The 21,320-nt window shown below is 29.0% G+C and overlaps 1 protein-coding gene across 1 annotated transcript in view; it reads right to left on the minus strand.

Moving 5' to 3' along the window:
* Positions 1-12,785: 12,785 nt before the first annotated feature.
* LOC143197792 (uncharacterized) overlaps positions 12,786-21,320 on the minus strand; it is a 40,021-nt gene continuing 31,486 nt past the window's right edge. The window contains exon 5 of the mRNA XM_076406542.1: positions 12,786-14,208. Within this exon, the coding sequence (XP_076262657.1) occupies positions 13,816-14,208 (393 nt within the window). The 3' untranslated portion in view covers positions 12,786-13,815. The remainder of the gene's footprint in view (positions 14,209-21,320) is intronic.

Raw genomic sequence — 21,320 nt, forward strand, 5'->3', positions numbered from 1 at the left:
AAGTAGTACTTAATTTTTGTACATAAGTAATGGTAATAAAATTACCTTTTAGAATTAACTATTGACAATGATTTATTTTATATCCTTAAACAATTGTACAAGTTAATTTGATGTATTGTTTAATAACAAAGGTTAAGTACTAACAACCACGAATTATCAACAAAAAAAAGTATGTACAGTATATTCGACATATTCTTTTTGTAACTGAATTATTATATATTTAAATTTAAATCAATAATGGAATAATATGAACGCGTTAAATTATTTTGTATACATAATAATAATTTTCATTTTTGTTGTCAATATATATACAATATTTTCCAAATACATGTAAAAATCGTTTGGAATTTTATTCGACAGGGTGTGTAGTTTAAGCGATCTGAAATTAACAATGAACGAATAATAAAAAGCTGGCGTCATGTACATTGAAGCTTTTTTATTTCGATTCATTAGAATTCGTTTATGAAATTCGAAGATTTTTGTGTAAAAAAAATAAATAAACTGAAAAACTGTGCAATGTTTATAATATAGCTCGCCGCAATTTGCAGCTAATGTTATGTATTATATTTAAAAGAAAAATCTGTATTTGTAATATTAAAAAAAAAATAAAATGTTTCAGTGATTTCTGCAATCTTTATTTTATTTTCTACCTTATCGAGAATTATTTGTTAAATATCTCCGTAGTGGATGTGGACATATATTGAAATTACACAAAATTAAAAAAAAACGAATCTTTCCCAAGAATGCTTTGATATTACCCATGAATCAAACTAATTCTTAATATCTTAATATAATGTGATACGGGTATCGGCTACCGATAAAAATATCTATATTTTGTTTATCGAAGATCACAACGTATCTCGTGACAAATGTTACTACGAGGAAACTAATATCAATGATTCCCAAATCAAAATACAAACAAAGATGGAAAAGAAAATAGAGAGAGAGACCAATAAGGTAAAGGAGAGAGGAGCTGCAAGAGCGTAATTAAAAGTTATGCAAAGAATCTCCAACCTAAATTATCTCTTAATAAATTGAGACTAATTATTTTGAAAAAGCAAAAAATCTCTGTTATGGGAATCTTAATTTAACGCTTGCCCGTCTATTCTTTATTCACCCTCCTTAATTCAACAGAATAATATGATTAATCGTTCAGGATTAAAAAAAACAATCGTAATCTTGAAGAGAATTTATTGTGCAGAAATATATTATTATACAAAAAATATTTCCCGATTATATTAGGTGTTAAATGTGTTTTAAACTTGCAATCTGTTAATATTACACAAGAACAACTGATAATGATATATTATAGTAATAACAATGTACAAGCATTAATAACTGTTTATTTTGATATTAATAAAATGATGTAGATACACCTAATATAAATAATAACAATTTTCATTTTTGTTGTCAACATATATACAATATTTTCCAAATACATGTAAAAATCGTTTGGAATTTTATTCGACAGGGTGTGTAGTTTAAGCGATCTGAAATTAACAATGAACGAATAATAAAAAGCTGGCGTCATGTACATTGAAGCTTTTTTATTTCGATTCATTAGAATTCGTTTATGAAATTCGAAGATTTTTGTGTAAAAAAAAAATAAACTGAAAAACTGTGCAATGTTTAAAATACAGCTCGCCGCAATTTGCAGCTAATGTTATGTATTATATTTAAAAGAAAAATCTGTATTTGTAATATTTAAAAAAAAATAATTAAATGTTTCAGTGATTTCTGCAATCTTTATTTTATTTTCTACCTTATCGAGAATTATTTGTTAAATATCTCCGCAGTGGATGTGGACATATATTGAAATTCCACAAAATTAAAAAAAAAACGAATCTTTCCCAAGAATGCTTTGATATAACCCATGAGTCAAACTAATTCTTAATATCTTAATATAATGTGATACGGCTATCGGCCGACGATAAAAATATCTATATTTTGTTTATCGAAGATCACAACGTATCTCGTGACAAATTTTACTACGATGAAACTAATATCAATGATTCCCAAATCAAAATACAAACTAAAAGATGGAAAAGAAAATAGAGAGAGAGACCAATAAGGTAAAGGAGAGAGGAGCTGCAAGAGCGTAATTAAAAGTTATGCAAAGAATCTCCAACCTAAATTATCTCTTAATAAATTGAGACTAATTATTTTGAAAAAGCAAAAAATCTCTGTTATGGGAATCTTAATTTAACGCTTGCCCGTCTATTCTTTATTCACCCTCCTTAATTCAACAGAATAATATGATTAATCGTTCAGGATTAAAAAAAACAATCGTAATCTTGAAGAGAATTTATTGTGCAGAAATATATTATTATACAAAAAATATTTCCCGATTATATTAGGTGTTAAATGTGTTTTAAACTTGCAATCTGTTAATATTACACAAGAACAACTGATAATGATATATTATAGTAATAATAATGTACAAGCATTAATAACTGTTTATTTTGATATTAATAAAATGATGTAGATACACTTGCAGCTAATGTTATGTATTATATTTAAAAGAAAAATCTGTATTTGTAATATTAAAAAAAATAATTAAATGTTTCAGTGATTTCTGCAATCTTTATTTTATTTTCTACCTTATCGAAAATTATTTGTTAAATATCTCCATAGTGGATGTGGACATATATTGAAATTACACAAAATTAAAAAAAAAACGAATCTTTCCCAAGAATGTTTTGATATTACCCATAAGTTAAACTAATTCTTAATATCTTAATAAAATATGATGCGGGTGTCGGCCGCCAATAAAAATATCGATAATTCTAAGACACTAAACGTTTAAAATTAAGAACCAATTTAAAATGTTAAAAATAATTAAATGAGTTTTTATAATGTTTAAGAAATACATTTTTTTTATTTCGAAAAATATCGGCTAACAAAAATATCGATATTTCGCTCAAAGTACTGCTCAAACAAACCGTCAAAGTAAAGTATTAAACAGAAGGAACAAGGTCTAGTGAATACGGTGTTTGTGATAAAACGTCCCTTTTCAGGAATTTTTTACTTTTTTATCGACTGCTTGCTGCATGACTCTAACTATAAGCTTCAGTTCATAACCACTTTTCATGATCTGTTTCATACTTTCGTACTAATCCAACATTACAATATGCTTCTGAAAGATATCAATGTCTTTCCCTTTAAGTTAAAGAAGAAACATAAAACATACCGAAAATAAAGATCATTATTTAATAATTTATGAACTGACAGATGTCAAATTTTACGACATTAGCTAAGTTATTGATATGAGTAAAATAAGAATGAATAAATGTAGCATTATTAACGAAACTAATAAATTGTATTTGTAATAATAATAAGAACAATTTGAATTACTAACCCAGAGGTGATTATCTAAAATTAATGGAGACGTGTGAGTGTTTTAACTAACAGGAAAAGAGAATGGCCTAGAATGAATGGATAGAACGACATGGCGTCGTTGCCAAGACAACCAATGGCGCCTGGCTACCTATATTCTTCATTTCTCCCGTTGTCTTTTTACTACCCTAGATAAATCAAGTTGCATATCTTAAAGGAAAAACTCTCGGATTTACATATGCAGAAAACAGGGCGCACTTTTTCGTTGGAACATTTTTATCTGGCAATGAGATTATTTTGAATTCGAAATAATCAAACAACCGTTATTTTACATAATTTTTGAAGAATATCTAATGATACACGATCTTTTATCATGCGATTACGGTTAATAGTAATTTCGAACAATTTCATTTTATGTCAAATACATGTGACACTGTAAAATTAACATTATAGACAGTGAAAGATAAACGAGGGGATAAAATGTAAATTAGGTATTACCCATCGTATAATCGGTAGATATTACAAAGTCACGTCGATTTTAACGCGCCGAAGAGGCACAATTGTAAACTATAAATCTAAGTGAATAACTTAGCATAATTGTTATATTTATCGCGTAAAATATAATAGAATTTTCGACAAAAATTACCCTGTTATATCTCGTTTTATCTCTTTATCTGAGCGCCAACATAAAATATCGTCAGCCTTATCAAACGACTGTAAAATTTGAGGGGTAAATTCAACTTTAATTTGCCACAACGCTCTCGCTCTATTACACGCATTATTAAGATATTGTATCGCCCTCGTCCGATCTGAATTATTCGAAATTGTTTTTGTATTGTTCTATTTTTTATTAGTGTCAGATTATTTTAATTCAAATAAAATTTGAAAAGATTTCTGAATTTTTATCTTAAATACATTACATAAAAAGGTGTGTGTAAACCTTTACATCAACAGCAAAAACTCACTTTTATTTCAATAGGAAGAATTTTCTGTAATAGTAATTTCGATTTTAACATAATACTGAGGGGTCACCAGGGCTACTGTAACAGGTCAATTGAAAAGTCCCCGGCCTACCATAGTAAAACACTTTTTTTTTGTTTGGAAAAATTAGTTTTTTTTATTCAACATAATTCCCACCAAGGGTGATACACTGATTATAGCGACGCTTCAACTTTTCGATACCATTTTTGTAATACTATTTGTCCTTTGCTTCAAAATAGGCCTCAGTTTCGGCGATGACCTCTTCATTCGACGAAAATTTCTTCCCAGCGAGCATTCTTTTGAGATCTGAAAACAGGAAATAGTCGCTGGGAACCAGATCTGGAGAATACGGTGAATGAGGAAGTAATTCTAAGACCAATTCATGGATTTTTGCTATCGTTTTCACTGACTTGTGAGATGGTGCAATGTCTCGGTGAAGCAGCACTTTATTTTTCTTCAAATAGGGCCGGTTTCGGCGATTTCGTCCTTCAAACGGCCCAATAACGCTATGTAATAGTGACTGTTGACGGTCCTTCCTTTTCAAGGTAGTCAATAAAAATAATTCCATGCGCATCCCAAAATACAAACGCTATAACCTTGCCAGCCGACTGTTGCATCTTCCCACGCTTTGGAGCGGGTTCATCATGTGCAGTCCACTCGGATTACTGTCGATTGGATTTCGGAGTGAAATGATGGAGCCATGTTTCATCCATTGTCACAAATCTCGGGTTTATTACGCTTGATCATCTTCAAACACTGATTCGAATCATCAACTCGTCGTTGTTTTTGGTCAAAAGTGAGCTCCCGCGGCACCCACTTTACACAGAGCTTTCTCATACCCAAATATTCCATACAAACCATAATGATATGATGTACACGTTCAGCCGATATCTTTAGGGTCATTATGTTCATCATGTTAGGTCAGTATGTTCTCGTCGGTAACAACCTCTTTTGGGCCTCCACTGCGTTCACCGTTTTCGGTGCTCATTTCACCACGTCTAAACTTAGGATACCAATCCTTGATGGTTAATTTTCCTGGGGCGAGAACAATCAGAGGACAGGTTGAGCAGGTTCAGAAAAACAAGTTCTTCCAACATTGCATTATTTTTTGAATTTATGGGCATTGATTTATCATATATTTAATTGATGCACAATTTTTCATCAAAAATTCAACTCATATTATTTTGAAAAGGTCCTATTCCCGTCTCGTAGCTCTGATAGGCTTCTAGCTGTTCCCTAAACTCAAAAAAGACAGTTCGACGACATCATTTTAATTTAATTGAGGAGATCACAAATTCAAATGGATAGAGGTTTTCTATAAGTATAGCTTGAACCGCATAAAAACATAAAATACATAGAAAAAAAGGTTTGTTCACCCTGTAATTATTAATTTTAATAGTACGCTAACTAAACTAACACATCTTGTATTATAAGCCATTTAGTTATAAAAATTGAAGTTTATTACGTAAGGTGTAAAAGAAAAGAAGCGTTGTTTATAGCTTTATGGTCATACAGATTTTATTCCTATAGAAACGTCTTAAGATTTATTCGATCCGTCAAATTTATTTACAATACACGAAGGGAGAGCCCATATTAAGTTGTTATTAGCTTTTTATTGCTGCTATTTTAATAGAATTCTTTCCAACTCTTTCATCGACCAACATCTGAAGGTGTTGTAAATAGCTTGTTTTATATAGACCGAGACGATAAACGAAAAATTAAAGTTGGATAACTCGTAAAAGTTGATGTTAATAGCTCAAAACTATAAATTAATTATAATGTTAAATAATTAAAGTTGTCGATAATAGCGATGGTGTTCGTTTTTTTGGAAAAATATTGTCGCTTTGCTGTAGGTAAACCATTACTGTGGAACTTAATACAGAGTGCATGCTATAGGCAGATTTTCTAACAACGCTAGTTGAACTAAAATAAACGTTTAGGCACGAAGAAACCGCCAACAAAATAAGGGACAACTTGGACTATTTCCATTTCCGTATTTCAGGTCCGTATACATATTTAATATTGCCCGATATCATATAGAAGTATAATCAAAACTGAAATGTATTAAAAAAAATCAATAATCATCACGAGACATTCTTAACAGAGGTAGAAAAATAAAAGGACCGTAATAAATGTAATAGAAACAAATAGATTTTAGGAAGTAGCCGACATAAAGAATTGGGGTGAATGGACAATGGTCAGCAGATAAGACAATAAAAAAAGCTTTCGGATAGGTTTTCGATATCTTCGAGGAGAAATCGTACGATGGGGTCATCCGTTACAAACCGTGGCTGCCTCCCAATTTAGCGCTGAAATCTGTTTCTCCCCCTGTTGCACTAAGCTGGGACTAAATTGATTCAAAAGCATTTAATGCCTTAGATTCAGCTAAACTTATGTCACTAATTCCCTTCAATTACGCAGTTATACCGCGGGGGATTATGACATTAAAATTTTCTTTAAAATATATCCTTTTATTAATTAATTTACTGTAACAATTTTATATAATTAACAAATAAATCCCTTAACGATATTTCATTTCGGGTGACATAAATACCCGTCAGAAGTATGATATACAGTATTAGAATGATCAAAAAATAATATGGCCTTACAATTATTATGAAATTATCAACTAGAATATTATTTTTCGAGGTTTTTAGGATGCTGATTGATCATATACTTTTCAATACACAATTTTTCATCAAAAATTCAACTCATATCATTTTGGAACTAACCTATTCGCCTGACAAATCACTTTTGTTTTATAAAAAAAGTAATATTTAGTTCAAATATCTCTTAAATATACAGCAATATATAATTTTTTTTAATTTATGCACTCTGATTTAGGATATGCCTTTTTAATACACAATTTTTCTTCAAAAATTCAACTCATACCATTTTGGAACTGTCCTATTCGCCTGGTTTAGCTCTATGAGATTTCTGACTATTCCCTAAACTCAGAAAAACGCTTCGAAGACATTTCATCATATTAAATGAAATATTATTAATAATAACTATGTTTATGTTTCTTTTTTAACATTATATGGCTATTGTTTCAGTTAATATACTTTAAATTAAAGTTTGTGCACAAACAAATCACTTTTGTTTTATAAAAATAGTAATATTTACTTTAAACATGTCTCAAATATACAGCATTGTATTAATTTTTTGTATTTATAGGCTCTGATTTTTCATGTGCCTTTTTTGTACACAATTTTTCATCAAAAATTCAACTCATACCATTTTGGAACTGTCCTATTCGCCTGGTTTAGCTCTGTTAGATTTCTCATTATTCCATAAACTCAAAAACACCTTTCGATGACATTTCATCATATAAAATGAAATATTATTAATAATAATTATGTTTATGTTTCTTTTTTTAACATTATATAGCTACTGTTTCGATTAATATTCTTTAAATTAAAGTTTGTGCATAAACAAATCACTTTGGTTTTATAAAAAAGTAATATTTACTTTAAATATGTCTCAAATATACAGCATTGTATTAATTTTTTGTATTTATAGGCTCTGATTTTTCATGTGCCTTTTTTATACACAATTTTTCATCAAAAATTCAACTCATATCATTTTGGAATTGTCCTATTCGCCTGGTTTAGCTCTGTGAGATTTCTGACTAATCCCTAATCTCAAAAAAAAAACACTTCGAAGACATTTCGTCATATTAAATCAAATATTATTAATAATAACTATATTTATGTTTCTTTTTTTTAACATTATATTGCTATTGTTTTAATTAATATCCTTTAAATTAAAGTTTGTGCATAAACAAACAACTTTTGTTCTATAAATAAGTAATATTTACTTTAAACGTCTCTTAAATATACAGCAATGTATTATTTTTTTAATTCAAGGGCTCTGATTTATCATATACTTTTTGTACACAATTTTTTATCAAAAATTCAACTCATATTATCTTGGAACATATCCTATTCGCCTGTCTTAGCTCTGTTAGACTTCTAACTATTCCCTAAACTCAACAAACCACTTAAATTAGGACAAATAAATAGACTTTTTTGTTGCGTTTTATCAAAACAGTCTTACTATTTTTTGATCCGGGCAATAAGATCCATTACCTAAGTAATTCCGTTGAACTATGAAATTATAGTTGCATCCTATTAAGGAAAATATCCAGATTTAAAGCCCTTGATAACCTGTCATTTGGGCCGAATCTAAAATCCAAAATAATCATATAACGAGATGACAGATATACAAATGAGATGACTTTCAGCCAATTTATCTGACAAATTGGGTCAATATTTCTTTCTATAAAAATATTTATTTAAGGAGCGAAACTCGGGCTACTAATGTCAGAATTAGACATTCGTTTCACCGCTTACGGATTTTAACTCCAATAAAAAACATCTGATTATTTTTTAAATCAATTAAATTTACGATAATAACGCTTATATAAGTTTCGAATTTTACGATTGAGGATTATTTCTCATTTTAGAGACGCATAAATATACATAATTTAATAAAACCTTACCTAGAATTATATAGTTGTTTCTTCGGCTATGTATTTCTAATTTTAACTTGCATCACACACGTCTAATAATCAAAAAGAAAATATAACCCTATTTAACAAGCTTAATATGATTTGATAACATTATCAACGTAATAATTGAATATCAATAAAGTATTATTGGGGTTAGAATAACTGGGATAATACCCACCTCGTTATATAATGTTAATTGTAACATTTATCCCTTCATAATATAATAACTGAACCGTTCGTCATCTAAATAAGAATATATTTGTCATTGTTCACCACGTATCTGTGGGAACAGCGAAAAATATGTCATGTTTATAAATGATAAAATTTATTATAACATAAAAAAGTATATAGAAATTCTAATTGAAGTTGCTAAGTGTTATATTTACTGGCTCCCATATTATTTGTCAATTTTATTATAATAAATTAAAATCAAAAGAACAATTTTTTTTTAATTCATATGAAGGGAAGTAAATCAACAGTGGCGTAGCAAAAACAATTTATTATATTATAATACTAATCAGTTTGGTCTTACATATGAATTTGGGTACTAATAGTCATTTAATATTAGTTAATTTGATTTATTAAAATTATTTAATATAATTTTTAGCATAACTAGCATAATTTTATTAAGGAAATTGTGTCAAATAGACCGGAAATGCGCCACTGGTTAGTAGATAATATATAATAAATCGGTGACTTTTAAAAAGGATCTCATTTTAATAATAAGGCCCATTGGCGAGACTAAATAGGGCTAGCCAAGTTAACTCAGTGATGTGGAAAATGAGGCAGGGTGTGCTCTGTCATAAAGGTGTGCAAAGTTGATTTCCAAAGGCCTTTTAGCAGCCGGCATCGCACCTGGGTCTGTGCATTACTTATCACATACATTCCGAGATTGTCCGGTGACAGGGTTGGATTTTAATTTTTTTTGACAGTAACAAGTTTTCCTATTTATTTTTTTATCTATATTCTCAATGTTAGATTGCTATATTGCAAAATCTTATAAAAACTAGCTTATATTATGAGATTGTTAAACTAGCTCATGTGGGGTTGTTCGGTCTTCTTGAGTCCACTGGTTATATGAATATATTAATCCTGAGGTGAATTTTAGAGTATAATAACATATTTAGCAATTATAGCTACAATGATATACCATGGTGTGTTGATTATGTCAATCCCATAACTGGACACTATATAAAATATAAAATCTTATAAACTCAGAGCATTTTTCTTTCTCATTTTACTAATTAACATTACTGTACTTAAAAAGTGACAGAATGAAGTCTGATGCGCCCGAATATGTAACCAAATCATACTATAAAATTCGATTTGTGTTGGTACTGGAGGATTCCGTTGTCATATGTCAATATAATCTACAAACTATTGTAGCTGTTAAATTAACTGTAGTTTAAGTCCTTTAATAAGTATGCATTATATGTACTGTAATGTTAAAAAATATATTTTATAATGTTGTTGTTTCATTACTTTAATTACATTAATATTTTGTTGTAACGTTCAAAATAAACGAAAACTTAAACTTGATGAGGCAACATTGCATTATAAATTGTGATGGCGTACATTGGCTGTTTTATTGGACGAACTATAGTACATATTTTGGAATAGATGAATAGTTCACATATCAGTCCAGGTCAGAATGTCATCTGCAGCTCTAATTATTTCTAATATCTGATAAAATTTATAATATTAATGTACCGACTAATTTTGATGTTAAATATTTCATAAATTTATTGTAAAATTATAATGATAAAATTAATTTTAAAAAAATAGCAGTGAGAAAAAATATCATAGAACCAGATATGTAGGATAATACGGTCCTGTCCAAGCATTATATTGAATGGAGTTGACTATGTTCATTTGATACAGGAATTCATTGTGGAAGGCCCAAAAGTCACTTTTGAATAGGTTTTTACACGAACTTCCTGTTTTTGATGCAATTTGTCGTTCTGAATGCCAGCATTAACAATAATCCATAGGAATAGTGACTTTTAGAACCACTATTAGATTGAATATAAGTCTTCGGCATTGTTCAGTTCCTTTGGGTAATATTTGTATACCTGAATCCGATTAGTAGGTATAATCGTTCCACTATTTATTTTCGGTTCCTTTAAAAGGATCAATCTTTATTATTATTTTACACATCCTGTTTTTTGAAATGGGTACTGCTATTCGTGACTGATCTTTTCATTCCGTCTCTTTATCTTTTAATACACTGGCGTTGAATTATCAGGCTTTAATAAACTAGTTCCCGTATTCCCATAGGGATTTTAATTATACTTACGGATTTATTATTAATGACAAATCATTAAATATATTTATAAAGTGAAATAGTTTAAAATCAAAATACATTAGCAAACCGTGTTGACAATGTTAATTAAACTAACCTAATTATTATCATCCTCTCTTCTGGTGCAACATTGGGTAAGATAGCATTTTAATAACATAGCATATAAATAAGGGGGTTAAAATGACCCAATGCAAATCTATTTAGGCGACCGACCGTTGTCTGAACTTAACGCAATATTTCCAGGCACATTCTCAACTGTTCGTTTTTAATTATATAACCATAAAAGCCACTACGGAAAACATGTGCTACAAAACGGCTTTAGTTAACAAGAAAGCCGAGATTAAAGTGTTTTATGCAAAAAGGGAGAATATTATAACGGCAAGTAGGGAAAGGGATTCACTATGTACGAAATATGTACAGTTTTTTATATATAAACGAAATATTATTAAGAATAACCATGTTTATGTTTATTTTCTTATAATATATATATATATATATATATATATATATATATATATATATATATATATATATGTATATATATATATATATATATATATATATATATATATATATATATATGTATATATATATATATATATATATGTATATATATATATATATATATATATATATATATATATATATATATATGTATATATATATATATATATATATATATATATATATATATATATATATGTATATATATATATATATATATATATGTATATATATATATATATATATATATATATATATATATATATATATAATTTTTAACTATAAGAAATTAATTTTATTCAAATTAAATTTAGTATATAATCAAACCTCTTATATTTCATTAACAAGTAATATTTATTTATAAAAACTCTTAAATATACATTACTGTACAACTGACAGGATAATATTGATTGCCCATTAAATAAAATATGCTTACATATCACTTAATATTAATAGTATTATAGTCAGAATTATACACTTATAAAAAATGTATCTGACGCATTCACCGAATTGACACAATGTCTTTTTAGTTGCCTAATAGTGGGCAATTAAATCATAATTACTATAGCATAATTTTATATAATAGAAGGAATAAAAAAACGCTATTTTAAATTAATTTTTAAACTTTCTACTCAATAATCGGACAAAACCATTAAATTTATGTAATAAGATTTGTAGGTTTTCTACATTGTAATCTTTCTAGTTCGAAGTTTACTACAGAGTTGTTGTAACTATATAACTTTGAAAAACTATAAACTTTATTTTAAAAGTAATTCCACAGAATTTTATTTTATTTCAATATTTTATGTATTTCGTTGGATTTTATTATACCTTATGGGGTTTAAAAGTTTCCTTTTAATATTTGCGGTGTTGGCGGCATCTATCGTGGAATGTCTTTACTATTCGAGAATGGCGGATCGAAAACTGTAAACGAAATCGAAGGTACTTCACAATACTATTGATAGGTAGCGCCCCGTAAATTTTACAGATATTTATTTTTTGTAAATACATAGTATGGAATTCTGTCAACAGAGGATATTTATATAAAAAATGTAATATGAATTAATGTTTTACTAATTTCCGGAAATATTTATGGATTTGTAGCATATTTGCGTGAGAAAACTATTGAGTATTGAAAGACCTTAATGAGAAACAAATATTTTTATTCATAATACACATTAACACTTAATACAATAGTAATATAAAATACTGTTTAAAATGTAAAAAAATAACAAAACTTTTAGAATAACATCACTACCACGATATTGTCTATTTAGTGAAGCATAATAGGAATTTCATTTAAAACTACAACTTAAACCACAAAGTAGGGCTGACAAAATTAAGTACCCGTATACATTGAAAATAAACATTTTAATATCGTGGTGGAAATTTAGAACATCGGGACAATTCTAAATTTTTATTTTATAATAGTCTGTATCGTCGTATCGATCTATTTGTGTTAATAGTCCAAATTCATTTGACAAATCGTTAATCATACCGTAAAATTCTAAATGTATACGTTTGGATTCTAGTTTATTAAAAATAGCTTTCTAGTTTTAAAATGTGCAACCAACTAAATTGTACTTTAGTGTTCGTTAAGAGAACTAATTTAATTTTCAACGTACGTATTCAAGGGATCTGCAATAATCTATAACAATAGAATCCTTGTAAAATATCGCGAAAAAATAAAACAAAATAAATGGCAATGAAAAATAATAAGAATTAGTTATTATTTCATAATGATATTGCCGAAATTGAGCTTATATTTATTTTATATAAAATAACAACTAATTAAATACTAAAAAGTTTTCTAACTACACCCTGTTTTTAGTTAAAATCTTAAATATTGCAAGGATCGATCTACACGTCTGGCGTGATCATTCTTCGCATATAAATACAATCAAATATATGAAAAAATTTACGACGATTCATATATGTTTATATATATTATCATTGTACAATCTTCCCAGGATTTGATAAACTTAATACTAATTAACTATTTACAATAAATATGCCATTTATTTCGTATTAGTACAATTATGTTTAAGCACATTTATTTATTTTATTCACAGCAATTTTTTGGATATTCCTATTTATTTTCTTTTAAAAAATATCAAAAATAATTATAAACCAGTCGGAGATAACTAAAACAGGCTTATATTTAATGAATGAGAAATAATTAAACAACTGTTTCTTTTGCGTCGAAACTCAAGTTTAAAAGCACATCTTTGGCATTGTCTATTTGGGTCTGGAAATGTTCTTCGGTGGTTGATGTTATCAAGGGAGTAGATGTGGAAGCGATTACTTGAGAATGGTTTTGTAAAATATCTTTGAACGATTGTTGCGAAGATGGCTCCACTATCGCCGTTGACGTAGCTGAGCTCTTCGAATCACTTTCTATGCTGGAGTTGGAACTTTGACTGTGACTGTGGCCGCCAGTTCTCTGATAATTCCTATTACTTCGGCCATCGTCGCATTTCAGTCCGCTGTTCTTGTGCTCGGCTGCTTCAGCATTTGATATGTTATCGATTTTTTTCCACTTGGTCCTACGATTTTGAAACCAAATTTTAACCTAAAACACATAATATTAATATTAATTAATAGTATAATAACGTTTTATATATCATAATGCGGCTAATAATCAGATAAAAGAATTTTATTTATTATAAAAACATTTTAAGCTCAATAACCTTTGGCATATGATCTACTTAACAGGTTATGACTGAAAATGAAATTCTACTTGTATTCAGTAAATAAACGTACGAGTTATCGTTAATTAAATTTTAATTAAATACCTATTATTGCAATGCGCGAAAAGCTTCAGTGCCTGTAACTAAATTGAATCTTTTTATCCCAATTTATTTTACTAGAAGCACATATTAAATTTATAATTGAAATAATTTTTCACCCTCTTTCCCACATCTGTATGTTTGATATATATATATATATATATATATATATATATATATATATATATATATATATATATATATATATTAATCCCGGATAATTTATTGGATTTCAATTATGTTCCAATGAAGCAATAAAATTATGAATGACCTACAGGGGAATTTAGAGGAATATCTTGATTTTACAATTATAATTTAAACCTGAATAGCTCACATGGAATATGTCTAGTGTAGTAGCCTAAAGCTATAGAAACTCGTATTAGAGGGTATGATTTCCTATCCTCGTCTCGGAAGAATTTTATTTGCATAAATCATATTCTCCCAAATTGTTGGTTACTGAATCGATTGCAGTTTTATTTCCACAATCAAATTACTATTCCGAATGCATTCCGAATAATAAAAAAAGAAATAATAAACGCCTCGAAACACGTCGCTTAGTAATTGTCTACGGCCTTTTAGCATAATTAGCAAATAAATATAAGAAATTAAGACAACAACGAGTTATATCCACATGTTGTAACAGTAGATAATAGGTTGGTATTATAATTAGCACGACAGAAGCATTAAACGGGTAGCGGGGTTGTAATTGATCAATAGCACATCAAGGGGTGGCAGGTCTGTACTTCACCCACTTAATTGATCCCTTTTATATATCGTCGGAGTTCAATTTCTCTCGCATCAACATCAGAATGAACTTTTCCTACCCCTAATTTATTGTTTAAAACATTACTAAACTTTACAATTTCATTGTTTAAAACACATTATTGTTACTAATGTTATACAATTATTGATTTTGATTACTACTAGGAAAAATCAATTACTATTAATTAAAATTAAAATTACAATTAAATTTAAAAGTAAAATTATTATAATTAGTGTTATAGTAATTTTTATTGATTTGAAACAGATGGGAAATATATATATTATTTCAGACCAGTGAATCTCAACATTTTTTTGCTGTCGTTCATTTTGATAATAAAATTATTTCCGGTTGCAATAAATATTATGTGTCAGTGTGTATCATTTCGTCGAAATGTGAACAACAATTTTTTTCAGTGCGTTGAAAATGTCTGAATTTGTACCGAGTAAATCGCATTTACGGGAAGTCTTACTATTTACTTCAATTTAAAGAAAAAGGCGGTTGAAGGCTGTGTGAAGCTTACGGCAAGCATCTACCATCGATTTCAGCATGTTTAGATGTTTCAAAAGTGATGATTTTGACGCCGAAGACAAAGAGCGTTCTGGATAGCCAAACGACTACGATTTGAAGGAATTATTTGATGAAACCATCAATGGGGATCGGTACCTACTAGAAATGACGCGTTTGGACCTATCACTGCGCGAAAAACAGCCGGAATACGAGTTAAGACACAAAATTGTTATTCTTCGGCACAGCAACGCTTGACCATACGTTGTAAAACCAGTAAAAATATTTTTGGAGTCACTAAAATGAGATGTGTCACCCCACCCGCGGTACTCTCCAGACCTTGCTCCTTCTGATTACTACTTGTTCAGACATATGAGTCGGGATCTGTCTGAGCAGCGTTTCACTTCTTATGAAGACACTAAAAAATGGGTGGATTCGTGAATCGCCTCAAAATATACGCAATTTTTTTGGGATACAATCCGTATAGTGCCCGAAAGGTGGCAAAAATACCGTTTATCGATGAACAATACTTTGAATAAAATAGAGACTAACAATCGCGCTAATAAAACCGCGTTAATATACATATATTTGTATTAATATAAATTAAAAAAATATTTGAACAGTGTAAACTAAAATGATGTTAAAAAAATCCTTTAAAACTAATTTATAGAGCCAATTATATAATTCATAATGAAAAGTAATTAAAATATTGTTACATAAACAAAAAAAAAACATTATAGAATGATTAAAATTGTGTAAGGATTAAGCACAATAAAATTGAGTACGGCCCTGTTTGGTAAACGTTTTTGCAGTGCTGTATTTCTACCTTGTCAAGAGGGTTCTAACTCATTTAAATTTTAGACCGTGTTAGATTGGGGCTATTAAAATTGTTGAGGGTCCGCTTGAGGCATATTTGTGTGTTTAATTTAATATCAACAATAATTAAAATTCTTGTAAAGGAGCTATTTAATGGTGGCGTTATATTTAAATTGTACTCCGCGATTTATAAACAATAATCGATATTGCCATAACCACTCGATTTTGTCTAATTGTTCGGCTCGAATGATAAATGAAGATTAAATTTGGACTAGAATTCAGTCGGGTAAATCATCATTAAGATAAATAGAGGGAATTGTTCGCACGAGTCCTCAAATCAATAGCTAAACGCTGCGAATAATGCAAGCGATGCATAACGCGAGATAACAGTGCTACAGTAAAGCTATAAACTGGCTGCCAATGTCAGGACCTGACTGGGGAATTGCTCCCGTACAATATGAAATGTTACTTTAATCGGTTAGTAAATCTATTTATTGGGAGGACTAATCTCAACCCTTATATTTGCTGGATTCTTCCTCGACCTATCTTATAAAACAATTCTTTTGCATTATTAAGTAAACTAACTAGTTAAAACTAAAGAGTAACTAATAATACTATTTAAATGATTACCGCTAATACATTTCACTTTTATTGGCAGTAATTTATCGAAAACGATTTATATAGCCCATAAATGTATGTTGAGCAACTCCCGAGGTGCACTACTTTCCTTTAGTTTGACCATAAAAATATTTAGCGTTTGCTCATGAATCACATACATACACTGTTGAGTTTCCCTATTTTAAATGTACCCAAACAACATAACAATGTGAAATACATATTAATCAAATGAAATACATCATTTCCAATATATGAACACGCATATATCACAAAGAAAATTCGTTTATACTCACCGACTATATCATGAAACATTTAAGGTGATAGATGAGATGTTAATGCCAGTTGCAATCCGAGAATAATGCCATTTTTTAAGGTTCCTTTAGGCCTTTTTAATTTAGATATTGAGCAGAAATCGAATCGCTTATTTAAGGCAACCAAAGAATGATTTATCTAAATTTAATACATTTTATACGTGCGAAACGAGCGAACATTTAGAGGCCGGCTAAATTGTACATTAATTAAATCTCGGGCAGGAGATTCCTGCTAAGGTGACTTTTTGCATAGCTTTCTCGAACACGATTTTTTTACGATATACTTTCCTTTATTTTCAGGGAGTGTTTTTATTATGTGCTCGATAATAATTTAATATCCTTTTAACCTTATTATAAAATTAAATATAGTAAACGGTTCAATAAGTTTTTTCAAGTACTAAAATTTGTCGTATTTATATTTGATGCAAAATGTTTTTTCTTCTCTAAAAGAACATATTAGGTTTTTTTTCAAACAATTGATATTCTACTTTTCCGTTCGACAAGATTGTGATAGATGTTATAGATTTGAGCGATAATAGGGTGTCTAAAAGTTGCATTTTCAATTGCCAGGATAGAGCTCAGAGAATCAGTAGAAATCAACTAATCGCCGGACTCAACCTCCAGTACAATCTGTAGAGTCTGTTAATTTTGCCGATAGTATGGATGAATGTTTATGAAGCTTGTAAGTTTCTATTCTAGAGGACCTGCGCCTACTCCTTCCAATTTTAGTATATGTACCGCCGAAGCGAAAGGGCTACGGTGTCGCCAGTGCTTAACCCTCTCATCTGCAGAAAAAATAAATTGTTTCCGATGTTTAAAGTTTTTCTTTACAAGCTGCTTATCAGACCCGTTATGTTATACAGATATAACACTTGGTATCGGTTTGTCAGGCCGTAACTAGTGGAAGAGCTGCAGGAAATGCAAAATAAACTTCTCAGGCAAACTCTGAATGCGCCATGGTTTGTCAGAAATACCCAAATTCATCGGGAAAGTGACAAACCAGAAATAAGACGGTTTGTTTTGTCCTTAAACAAGAAATTCTATGCAACCTCAGCTCTCTCCAACAATTTTCACGTAAGATCCCTATCAGAGGCGTTCAAGCCGCCAAAGATTCTTATACCCCAAATAAAACGCCTTCACGGAAAATCCACTCTAATAAATTGAGTTAATATCAGCAAGGAAACATTTTCAGCTGGTAAATCAGGCCCAAAAAAACAAAACAAAATGACATTGTTGTTTTAATGTTGTCACTAAGAAGAGATTTATACCAGAAAATATTCAGCCTTACCTGTTTACTGCTACAACTGATCATATCCATATCATATTTCATCTTTGGATCTATCAAATGCCTCGCTGAATGAAATTATTTAAATTTTTATTTAATATCATGTAGTAAAATAGAGTATTAATGTTTAACAAAAATTTTATCTAATATATTATATTTATCTAATAACTAATTCATTGATTTAATATAGTATAATTTTAACCCCGCTATTTTCGTAAGATACAACCAAATATTAGCATTAAACGTTAAATTCGAAAGTGGTATGTCTATTTGGTGGTGCGAAAATTCCCTTAGTTTTCCGTCTCTCATGGAGGAAGGGAAACAAACGTTCCGCTATTCGGCGATGATGATACATAGCTTACTAAGTGGTCTGTTAGTATTGTGTCAACGCAGTTACTCGTTTGGCCGCCAGAGTGCACGATATATCGCTCAATAAATTACAGAAACCATCCTTGTCTCGCTCACGAGATCCAAATCGAGCATTTAGCTAAACGATGCTGATGTACAGGCCCTGATTGCACCCTATTCGCTTTGGCTTTTAATTGGGTTTTGATGTGATGCGGAGTGATTGATTATGTGGACTCAATCAGTATAAAAAGAACACTTACTTTTGTTTTATTTAATATGGATAATACTGTTTTATTTAAGACATTATAACGCATATTAATGGCTGATATATATTGCAGTCATTAAAAGGTGTTGTAAATGATATCGTCGAAATTCCAATGAAATATTAACAGGAAATTATAGGTAGATTATTTTAATTTAGTAATAATCACATATGCGAAATGTGAGAACATATTTGATATCAATAATATTTAACAAAATATAATAGAGGAATAAATCGAAAATAACAATTTACCATATTAAAATGTCAAGAGTAAATCCCATTTAAAACATTTGCTTTTTATGATAAGGACTGTTCGAAATTAATTTAATAATGATAATTAATTTTGCATTGTTATAAATTTAAAACAAACATTTACAATATAGTAATGCATTAGAATTCTAGCAGTAAAAACGGACCGAATAATTAATTATGTAAATTTTTCGGTCTGTATATTATGGTCTATTAAGTAAATATTCAAATATGCAGAAGTGGCGGTATATGTTTAAATAATGACTGATATTAATATGCATTTTATGTAAAAGTAATCATTTAATTTCCGCGTTTTTAATTATATTCTAAATTTGGTCGAATAAAACGTCGAGATCAGTTCTCCCCACGAGGAATGCGTTTATAAAAATTGCGTATTCGAAATATTGCCCAATATACTATGAATACCTTTATGAATATTGATTATATCAGGATAGTATTTACCCGGAAAGAAATTATTATTGATATTATTGACTAATTTGAAGAAAATCAATTTTTATTAAGTATATTTTGTCCTATACATTTTCAGATAATTAATACCAATAATAATTAATTTTAATTACACTATGAAACTGTTTAGTTTCATAGTGTAGAAATCAGTGAGTTATATGTTGATTCTGTATTTGGTTAAGTTAAATTAAACGAACAGGAATTAAAGTAGCAGTATGAGTAACATCAAAATGGAAACGATTCGATTTTATAGAAACAAATTCCGATATTTATTCATTAATTTTAAATAAAACGCCGCTTTTTATTATCAATTAATAAAATTAAATTTTATATCGCTTAATTTATCGCATATGGATACATTGTGATATCGAAAAAGCTTTAACGTTAACTCTAATAAATGATTAAATGCATTTTTGTTTTGTTGTTTAACGAAATCGACAAAATTAAATACATATGAAATAGATAAATATTAATTCTGAGAAGCGTAGAAGTGTAATTTAATATATTCTCAAGTTCGAGGAATTCTGTAAAATAAAGCTTACATGCTAATAAGCAAAAAAAACATTTTTTATAGTAACTCTAAATATATTAAACTTGTTGGTTGACTGAACTAAATATTTGATTCAATTCAGATTCTATTTTAACTAATTTAATTTGAAGTGCAGTGAAAAATTAGTAAAACCCTTAGATAATCACCTTGTACAGTTGGGTAATATTTTGAAATTTATAGTATGAGGATTCAGAAAGCTTTATAGTATAATTGGTCATGATTACGATAGATAAGAAGGGGCAATCATATTGCATTTATTACATTGCTTATGTCTCTATTTCTATTTTTATTTTATAAAAATAAATTCATATCTATTTATTGCATTTCCTTGTATTTTATTTATAAATAATTTATTTGTTTGCATATTTATGTCTCAATTTTTGTGTTCTCATGTCGAATGAATGTCTTATTGAACAAGCTAGTGTCACTAAATGGAGATCCTTGATGTTTGTTTCAATATAATTTATTATTTGGAAAGCTGGTTCTGAGTCCTGTAATATAAACTGAATTTTGTAATACATCAAGGCAATCAATATTTAAGTACGTGCTACTATTATCAGGGTTAAATATTAAAAGTACTTTATTTATCCAAGCTTCATATTGATTTATTCATTTATTTTAAATATTCAGCGATTCGCCAATGTAATTGTGGTAAACATTACCGACTCAAAACTAAAATCAAGATTTACAAAGAGGGTAATTCGTAGAAATATTTGGAGAT

The sequence above is a fragment of the Rhynchophorus ferrugineus genome, unplaced genomic scaffold, assembly GCF_030347505.1.
Source record: "Rhynchophorus ferrugineus isolate W39M unplaced genomic scaffold, kcgeb_rfMv2 rfM5, whole genome shotgun sequence".
NCBI lineage: Eukaryota > Metazoa > Arthropoda > Insecta > Coleoptera > Curculionidae > Rhynchophorus > Rhynchophorus ferrugineus.